We start from the raw sequence: 10,420 nt of genomic DNA on the forward strand, positions 1-10,420 counted from the left end.
TTACTTAAATTTAAGATTTTCTGTCTAGTTTTAAGGCCCATTTTAGTCTGTCAGAGGAAGAACTTTGTGCTTATTTTAAGAATTCTTGTCAAGTAAAAAAAGCTTACCCCATTGACAGATGTTTTTGCTGGATATAAGATAATTTGGTAACACTTTATAACGAGTACACACTATTAAGCATTAGTTAAGCATGAATAAATACTGAAATCATCATTTATAACGCATGAATACACATTAGTATGTAGTTTATAAACACAGTTATACATGTTTTATTCATCATTGATAAGCACATTAGTTATGGATTAGTAAATACTGAATCCATCATTTATAAAGCATGATTCTGCTGTAAATAGTCATTACTATGTGGTTTATAATCACAGTTATAAATGTTTTACTCTCCATTGTACTGTACATTTCTGCATGCACTTGCACATCCACTATTCAGACATGTATTAATGATTAGTGACTGTGTTAGCAGATGTTCTATAAAACTCACAACAAATTCATTTTCTAATGATGGCCTATAAACAGTGATTAATGCAGGAATTCACAGTTACAAAGCACTTACTACTCCTTAATTAAGTATTTTGCACGAGCTGATCTAAAGTGAGCACTATCTATGGCTTATTAAGCATTTACAAATGAGATATAAAGGCTGACAATGCCTCGAGACTCACAACATGTTCAGTTATCTTAACAGACGAAGGAGAGACACAACACAAAGGGATATAGAACATATTGTATTGATATTTACTGCAACTTCCCAACATATTGTATGAAGACGAACAAGGGTGGTTTATGAAGAAATGCTATTGTTGTGATCTTCTCTGTTTGGGACGTTGAGCGAGCAGTCAGCGGCTCTAGTGGAGAGTATGTGTCTTTGTTTGGTAGCGGCGGGTCGGTAACGTTAGTAACGGTAGTAACGTTAGTCGGGGAGCGAGGGCAAACACCTGCAGCTGCTGACAAGCTAACATTAGCATTTGTTCTTCACAGAAACAAAAGTTTTAAGGCAACAAAGTTCAGTTTTAGACTCAAAGTTGAATATTTGTTCACACTTTAATATTTGAGTCATAAAAACACTTTCCCTCTAACTGTGCTTTCAAAAAGAAGATTTGAAAAACAAGCAGCCACATTTGATCCTAAAAATGTTCATTTTTCTCAGAGTTATAGAAGAAGATCAATTCTTTCTATCATTTCTTTCATCTCTACGTCTGCAGGCTGCACATTACCCTCACACATGATCCCTTCATCCCAGCATCCTTTGCTCTTCTCTTCCTTCAGCCTCCTCTTCCTCCTCTATTACAGTAAACACATCAGGTTGGTACTAACTAACATCAGCTGTGTGTGATCCTGTACAGACTGAACTATCTGGTCAGCAGTGAGAAAGTTTCTCTCTCCCTCCTACAGAGGACACAGAGACACTGAGGAACCAGACCAGAACCCGAACCCGAACCCAGGATAAAGAGGTTCAGTGAATGTGGTGTTGAAGGTGTGGAGGTGGATCAGTGTGTCAGAGGAGACTGTGTAGAAGGACAGAGTGCCAGCAGGACAGTCCACATACACTGCTACTCTACCAGAGGAGGAGGAGGAGGAGGAGATGGATGTTTTTATGTTATTGTGATAGACATAGTAACCATCATCAGAGCAGAACAGACTCCAGGACTGATCATTGTATCCAAACACACAGTCTTCACTGTTTCCTCTCCTGCTGATTCCTCTGTAACTCACTGATATATAAACTCTTCCTCTCCACTCGACCTCCCAGTAACAGCGACCAGTCAGACCATTTCTACACAGCAGCTGACGCCAGAAGTCAAATCTGTCTGGATGATCAGGATATAACTGAACCTCCTTCACATGAATCATCTTCCTGTTGTTGTCAGACAGTTTGATGTTTCTGCTCACTGTGTTTGTGTCGACTGTGAGTTCACAGGAATCTGATGGAGAGAACAAGACACAATACAGCTGCAGTTATTGATCTATCATCTGATCATTGATTGACACTTTGATGATGACATCAGAGCTGTGAATGAGTGATGTCACAGTGTGAAGATGGTTGAATGTGTGCTGCTTTGTTTTCACACTTACACTTCCTCAGACCTGGTCTCAACCATCGGACTCCAGCAGGCTCCACCCTGAAAGGAGGAGGGGGGGTCAGAGCAGCATGGAAACATGGACATTACATCGCTCTCATACACAGAGCTTATTCTCTACAAATGGACTTACATCTTCACATGGAGCACTTATTATTAATCAGCTGATAGTCTTTCAGTTCAGTGGAGCTTCTTCTTATTGGCCGATGGCTACAGCTCATTATTTTCACTTATTGATGATATATTATTATTATCAGTATTATATTTGTAACAGAATGTTTACATTGATTACCTTTAAACAGTTTAACATGGGAGGTGAATTGGTAAGAGATTTGTATACATATGGGTTTTTCCTGATATAAATAATGTGTTTCAGTTCATGTTGAGATGATTAAAAATACATAAGGGTGAATATGAATGAGAGACATGATTGATTAGAGATAAGAGATAAGTTGTGTAACATGATTTATTAATACGGGTAAAAAGGAAACAAAACACAATGATGTCTAAGCTTTTAAGGTCTCAGGATATAGTTCATCATTGCTTTTGTTATAAGTTACACTTGAGTTAAAGAGAGATATGATACTGTACAGTAATTGATGAGAGATAATTGGTTTTTTTGAGTTGCTGGATCTACATTCTGGGTTTCCTGTGGGATGCGAGGCAGGGTTAGAGAGTATCTGGAATTCTCCATCTTCATCATCTTCCTGAAGATAAGATCTGAGCAAGCGTACAAACAAACACACACATTCTACCCGGGTAGCACATACACATTGAATACACTTGGACGGACATGGACACACACTAAGCTTTTGGACTGGACTTTGACCAAAATTGATATCAGACAGCAATAAGCTGTAAAGAAACACTTTCACTTTCAGTTCTTTTATTTCTTTTATATATTGGAATGAATCTGAACTGTGATTCTACTTTTTGTTGATTGTGAAATTGTGTTTACCTTTTTACATTATTATTTACATTTACTCACTCCTTGAGTTGAACCTGAGTGCAGTAATTACTTCTGTTATGAATTGGTGACATTGAACTGAATTGTTGTTTAGGTGACGCCTTTAGTTTTTCTGTTCTGTTGCCTGGATTGCTGTGTTTTTATGTAACCACAAGATGGCGCCTCAATTAGTAAAGCAAACACAGGTAACAATACAGGTGACACAGATGATGAGCTGATGACTGATAAATGTTATTCTATAGGATGAGTTAAGAGCAGTTGAATTTTGCTACTCTAATCTAACTCTAATTCGTACCCCAGGGACGCTGGAAGTCATTTTGAACAGGGGGTGCTGTGAAAAAATTGTTTGGTATTTTTGGACAAAAAACCTATGAGCCTATAGGCCTATTTAAAATAAATGTTAAAAATAAATAAATAGATTGAGATTCACTACTTTATTGTCATATACACTTCAGTGCACACAGCCAGGGTCTGTAACACACAGACATCATCAGTTCTCAGATGAATATATGCGCTATTAATTAAACTTCACAATAACGCTATAACAATGCAATAGATTTGTTCAGCTGGCATGAACCTGAGTCACTGCACCATCTACGTTTATGTCACACGCGACTCTATTAGCTCCAAAATCCTTTTACGCAAACCACAAGGAAATAATCTCTGACTATTTAAAAGTTATTGAACAGTTCTCCACATCCATTACGCAAAGAACACACAATCAAAATAACACTCTCCATCTCCATCCTTTTTGATTACACGCACACTGGATAGCAACGTTGTTTGTTTAGTTCACAACCTCTGTCCAGTGGCGGATGATCAAAGTTGTGAAACTAACGTTAGTCCCTGTCAGAGCATATGAGCGGAGCGGGGAGCAAAAGGATTTTGTGTTGAGCGGCAATTTTTTTAAAGGTCGCTCCAGTCTTTGCACCTGCACGCGCACACCCACACTATTTTCTTTCAAAACTATGGAGTTTAATGTGTACTTCAGAAAAGAAACTGAGAAGTCGTACAAGTGTGCTATTCCTGTAAAAGTAACAGATGGGGATAATGTGGAACAAGAAAAAGGCGACATTGTTGAAGTCGTTTTTTTTTTGAGCGGAGTGGTGAGTGGAGTGGGATAAAATGTATGATGGAGCAGAACCAGGCGTAGCGGATGAGCGTCTCTCTATCTCTTTTACGTCTCCGTTTCTCTTTTTAATCCTCTCAGAATCCGGTAGGTTTCCTCATACTCATCTCTAATAGACCCTGATTGGACAATGACAGGTTGACACCTGAATACTCTAATAAACAACAAAACATACGGCAGGAGGTGTTCAAGGACTGCTCAGAACACAGGAAAATTCAATATCTTCTAAAAAACATAGCAAATATACATTTCCCTGCATTAAACACAACTGATCTCACATCAGTAGTAATTTAGAATAGAATTTAAAATCCTCCTCCTCACCTACAAAGCTCTTCATGGTCAGGCCCCTTCATATCTTAAAGAGCTCATAGTACCCTATTACCCCTCTAGAACACTACGTTCTCTGAATGCTGGGCTACTTGTGGTTCCTATAGTCTCTAAAAGTAGAACAGGAGCCAGAGCCTTCAGTTACCAAGCTCCTCTCCTGTGGAACCAGCTTCCAGTTGTGGTTCTGGAGGCAGACACCCTCTCCACATTCAAGAGTAGGCTTAAGACATTCCTCTTTGATAAAGCTTATAGTTAGGGCTGGATCAGGTGAGTCCTGAACCATCCCTTAGTTATGCTGCTATAGGCCTACACTATCGGGGGATTTCCCATGATGCACTGAACTCCTCTCTTCCTCTCTCTTTCTGCACTCATTCATGTCCCATTAATGCATGTTACTAACTTCACTTCTTCCCCGGAGTTCTTGTGCTTTCTCGTCTCGCAGGTTCTCATCGATCCTGGTGGAGCCTCAAAATTACTGATATGATTATTATTATTATTATTATTATTATAATCATTATTATAGTTACTATTATTATTGTCCACCGTTGTTGTCGTTGTCATCATCTTCTTCATGTTCATCATCATTAGTCATTTCTGGTCTGTCTCTCTCTCTGTCTGTCTCTGTCTGTCTCTCTGTCATGGTGAAAAAGGAAGTTTTTCCTTGCCGCTGTCTCCAAGGTCTTGCTCATGGTGGGAACTGTTGGGTCTCTGTAAATAATGTTATAAGGAGTTCGGTCTAGACCTGCTCTATTTGAAAACTGTCCTGAGATAACTTCTGTTATGAATTGGTGACATACAAATAAAACTGAACTGAACTGAACTGAATTGTAGTTTAGGTGACGCCTTTAGTTTTTCTGGACTAAAAGGTAACACACGCTGATGGCAGATGACATCCATCAAAATATCCCAAACTATTTATGATATGAGCCCACAAACCTGCAGCGTGACAACATTGACAAATATCAACCCGCCATGATGCTCACCAACCCATCAGGATAAACCACTGTCCTATTTTCCAATGTCGAAACAAGACATCGGTCCAGAAAAACAGAAATTTCATCACCTTTCCTCTGTCACCTGACTACTACTACTGTATTGACCCGCCTCATACCTGAGAGTGTCCAGTCTCCAGTGTGGATCCTCCAGTGCAGCAGACAGCTTTGTTACTGAGTCTCCTGGATGATTGTAACTCAGGTCCAGCTCTCTCAGATGGGAGGGGTTGGAGCTCAGAGCTGAGACCAGAGAAGCACAACCTTCCTCTGTGATCAGACAGCCTGACAGCCTGAAAAACACACAAAACAACATGTAGTCCGGTGTAAAAGTACAGGGGGTTAAAACAAGTTAATTTGTAATACATATAATTGTTTCAGTGAATTAATTAAATAATTCAGTATTGCAAATAAACTGAGAGCAATTTAGGTTAAAAGCAGTGAAAGACATTAAACTGTTCTGTATAGTAGCTGAAGAAAAGTGTGTGGTGAACTAAACATGAATTTTCAGATTTGTGTCATTGGTTCATGCTGTTTCATTTGATTGGTTGCTGTAGTTATCACTCAATGTCACCTGTTGGTAATTGGCCATAGGTAAGGAGTGAACGAAAAAGGGGTGGGAGAATCGAGCCAAGAGGACGGCATTGCTGAACGGGAAGGACTGTTTCACGCTTCCTGAGGAGGACTTTACTTCTGCTGCCGTTGGCTTTTATCTTCATCTCTTCATTAACTGTTTCTCCAGGACTTATTCCAGACCATGAGTTGGATTTTCTTTGTGACTGTTAATTGTCACTGAGGATAAAGATTTGCCTGCCGCACCGCACCGAGCAACACACAGGCCTTTTTTTTTGTGTGTGTGTGTGTGTGTGTGTGTGTGTGTGTGTGTGTGTGTGTGTGTGTGTGTGTGTGGGCCCACTGTTTTGTTAGAGTTCAGTTAAGTAGCATATTTGATCTGAGTTTGATAAGTATAGAGAAATCGTATTAAGGGGTAAGAACTAGGAATTTTACCGGAGACCTGGAATTATTTGAATTTTGAATAGTATTTTGATATTGCCAATTCTATTTTGCTTATTATAAGTGTCTATTTTTCTACAGTGTTTTGCCAATTTTGGTAAAGGGTATTTTGTTTACAACTATAATATTTTTATTTTAAAGAAGACAAATTTGAGTAATTGTGTCATTTCATTTTTAATATCTGTTAACTAACAAAGTAAATATTATTTGTGTTAAACTGGAAAACAACTGGTTAGTTAACTATTATTTCATTTATTTGAAAGAGTTGTCTGGGGTCAGTTATTTAAAATAGTGTAGAGTACGTGTGAATAGAGCCACTGCTTAGTCTAACAAAGTTGTTGGTTATTCATAAAGTATTAGGCCATAAAAAGTTTCACACAAAACAGGTAAACCTTCGTGGTAGCTACCTTAATAAATCGAACCCCAACACCCCATCATTCAAGTCCAAGGTGAGTTGCTTTAACTTAAGCATTTACTGAGTGTTGGGGTGCTACAAACACATTACATAATAAACATGTTCAAGGAAAGAGACTCAAACTAAATAAACAAAACAATGTTAGGAAGATTACAATTGTATCCATCAACATAATTCAGGTTTAATGTAGTTATCAGTTGAACAGGTTGACGAATCCTGACCTGAGAGTTTCCAGTTTACAGTGTGGACTCTTCAGTCCCTCAGAAAGCAGCTTCAGTCCTGAATCCTGCAGGTTGTTGTTACTCAGGTCCAGCTCTCTCAGATGGGAGGGGTTGGAGCTCAGAGCTGAGACCAGAGAAGCACAACCTTCCTCTGTGATCAGACAGCCTGACAGCCTGCAAACACACAGAACAACATGTAGTCCGGTGTAAAAGTACAGGGGTTAAAACAAGTTAATTTGTAATACAAATAATTGTTTCAGTGAATTAATTAAATAATTCAGTAATGCAAATAAACTGAAAGCAATTTAGGTTAAAAGCAGTGAAAGATGAAATGTTAACCGATAGATTAACATAAATTCATAATAAATAAAGTAGAGTGTAAATAGTTCATTAAGTAGTTACATTAAACTGTTCTGTATAGTAGCTGAAGAAAAGTGTGTGGTAAACTAAACATGAATTTTCAGATTTGTGTCATTGGTTCATGCTGTTTCATTTGATTGGTTGCTGTAGTTATCACTCAATGTCACCTGTTGGTAATTGGCCGTAGGTAAGGGAGTGAGTTAAAAAGGGGCGGGAGAATCGAACCAAGAGGACGCCATTGCTGAACGGGAGGGACTGTTTCGTGCTTCCCGAGGAGGACTTTACTTCTGCTGCCGTTGGCTTTCATCTCCATCTCTTCATTAACTGTTCCTCCAGGACTCCAGACCGTGAGTTGGATTTTCTATGTGACTCTTAATTGTCACTGAGGATAAGGATTTGCCTGACGCACCGCACCGAGCAACACACAGGCCTTTTTTGTTTTTGTGTGCGTGTGTGAGAGAGAGAGAGAGAGTGTGTGTGTGTGTGTGTGCGCGTACGTGTGCGTGTGTGTGGGCCCACTGTTTTGTTTAAAGTTCAGTTAAGTAGCATATTTGATCTGAGTTTGATAAGTATAGAGAAATCATATTAAGGGGTAAGAACTAGGAATTTTACCGGAGACCTGGAATTATTTGAATTTTGAATAGTATTTTGATATTGCCAATTCTATTTTGCTTATTATAACTGTCTATTTTTCTACAGCGTTTTGCCAAGTTTGGTAAAGGTCATTTTGTTTACAACTATAATATTTTTATTTTAAAGAAGTCTAATTTGAGTAATTGTGTTATTTCATTTTTGTTCATCTGTTAACGAACAAAGTAAATATTATTTGTGTTAAACTGGAAAACAACTGGTTGGTTAACTATTATTTCATTTATTTGAAAGAGTTGTCTGGGGTCAGTTATTTAAAATAATGTAGAGTACGTGTGAATAGAGCCACTGCTTAGTCTAACAAAGTTGTTGGTTATTCATAAAGTATTAGGCAATAAAAAGTTTCACACAAAACAGGTAAACCTTCGTGGTACCTACCTTAATAAATCAAACCCCAACACCCCATCATTTAAGTCCAGGGTGAGTTACTTTAACTTAAGCATTTACTGAGTGTTTGGGTGCTACAAACACATTACATAACAAACATGTTCAAGGAAATAGACTCAAACTAAATAAACAAAACAATGTTAGGAAGATTACAATTGTATCCATCAACATAATTCAGGTTTAAAGTGGTTATCAGTTGAACAGGTTGACGAATCCTGACCTGAGAGTTTCCAGTTTACAGTGTGGACTCTTCAGTCCAACAGAAAGCAGCTTCAGTCCTGAATCCTGCAGGTTGTTGTTACTCAGGTCCAGCTCTCTCAGACTAGAGGACTGGGAGCTGAGAACTGAGGACAGAGCTTCACAGCTTCTCTCTGAGAGGTTACAGCCACTCAGTCTGTAGAGACAATGATCAACAATAAGAAAAATAACATTTGTGACCAGCACTATCACTCAGCCAAAACCAAAAACACTTTAAATTAGTTCTATAAAAATGATATCAGCTAGTGAGGAGTTCCCAATGTTGGTGATATATAATGTCTTTATAATCTCTCTAAGTCGAAAAGATAGCAGAGTATTGTATTGTACTTACAGAGCTTTGTTGGAGGCTTTGACCACTGGCAGTTAACTGTTTGATTTAAATAAACTTCTAATTTTAAACAAGGGGGGCTGTGAAAAAAATTTTGGTATTTTTGGACAAAAAACCTATGAGCCTATAGGCCTATTTAAAATACATTTTAAAAATAAATAAATAGATTGAGATTCACTACTTTATTGTCATATACACTTCAGTGCACACAGCCAGGGTCTGTAACACACAGACATCATCAGTTCTCAGATGAATATATGCGCTATTAATTAAACTTCACAATAACGCTATAACAATGCAATAGATTTGTTCAGCTGGCATGAACCTGAGTCACTGCACCATCTACGTTTATGTCACACGCGACTCTATTAGCTCCAAAATCCTTTTACGCAAACCACAAGGAAATAATCTCTGACTATTTAAACGTTATTGAACAGTTCTCCACATCCATTATGCAAAGAACACACGATCAAAATAACACTCTCCATCTCCATCCTTTTTGATTACACGCACACTGGATAGCAACGTTGTTTGTTTAGTTCACAACCTCTGTCCAGTGGCGGATGATCAAAGTTGTGAAACTAATGTTTGTCCCTGTCAGAGCATATGAGCGGAGCGGGGAGCAAAAGGATTTTGTGTTGAGCGGCAATTTTTTTAAAGGTCGCTCCAGTCTTTGCACCTGCACGTGACACCCACAGAAGTCGTACAAGTCTGCTATTCCTGTAAAAGTAACAGATGGGGATAATGTGGAACAAGAAAAAGGCGACATTGTTGAAGTCGGTTTTTTTTTTTGAGCGGAGTGGTGAGTGGAGCGGGATAAAATGTATGATGGAGCAGAACCAGGCGTAGCGGATGAGCGTCTCTCTATCTCTCTTTTACGTCTCCGTTTCTCTTTTTAATCCTCTCAGAATCCGGTTGACAAATATCAACCCGCCATGATGCTCACCAACCCATCAGGATAAACCACTGTCCTATTTTCCAATGTTGAAACAAGACATCGGTCCAGAAAAACAGAAATTTCATCACCTTTCCTCTGTCACCTGACTACTACTACTGTATTGATCCGCCTCATACCTGAGAGTGTCCAGTCTCCAGTGTGGATCCTCCAGTGCAGCAGACAGCTTTGTTGCTGAGTCTCCTGGATGATTGTAACTCAGGTCCAGCTCTCTCAGATGGGAGGGGTTGGAGCTCAGAGCTGAGACCAGAGAAGCACAACCTTCCTCTGTGATCAGACAGCCTGATAGCCTGCAAACACACAGAACAACACACAATGATTTGAGACAA

General features: G+C 38.9%; 1 protein-coding gene and 1 long non-coding RNA gene across 30 annotated transcripts in view; one reads left to right on the top strand and one right to left on the bottom strand.

Moving 5' to 3' along the window:
• Positions 1–240: 240 nt before the first annotated feature.
• LOC127359576 (NACHT, LRR and PYD domains-containing protein 12-like) overlaps positions 241–10,420 on the bottom strand; it is a 42,092-nt gene continuing 31,912 nt past the window's right edge. For 20 of the 29 annotated variants that reach the window (XM_051393492.1, XM_051393478.1, XM_051393494.1 and 17 more), the window contains 6 exons: positions 10,211–10,381; positions 8,771–8,944; positions 7,156–7,329; positions 5,628–5,798; positions 2,089–2,135; positions 241–1,937 (listed from right to left, as the gene is read on the bottom strand). In XM_051393492.1, the coding sequence (XP_051249452.1) occupies positions 1,402–1,937; positions 2,089–2,135; positions 5,628–5,798; positions 7,156–7,329; positions 8,771–8,944; positions 10,211–10,381 (1,273 nt within the window). In that variant the 3' untranslated portion in view covers positions 241–1,401. The remainder of the gene's footprint in view (positions 1,938–2,088; positions 2,136–5,627; positions 5,799–7,155; positions 7,330–8,770; positions 8,945–10,210; positions 10,382–10,420) is intronic. The other 9 variants (XM_051393503.1, XM_051393500.1, XM_051393504.1 and 6 more) reach the window with 4 other exon arrangements.
• Positions 6,966–10,384, top strand: LOC127359579 (uncharacterized). Its single transcript, XR_007882659.1, has 3 exons — positions 6,966–7,113; positions 8,729–8,856; positions 10,294–10,384. It is a non-coding gene; the product is annotated as an uncharacterized LOC127359579 (long non-coding RNA).

This window comes from Dicentrarchus labrax, unplaced genomic scaffold (assembly GCF_905237075.1).
Source record: "Dicentrarchus labrax unplaced genomic scaffold, dlabrax2021, whole genome shotgun sequence".
Classification (NCBI taxonomy): domain Eukaryota; kingdom Metazoa; phylum Chordata; class Actinopteri; family Moronidae; genus Dicentrarchus; species Dicentrarchus labrax.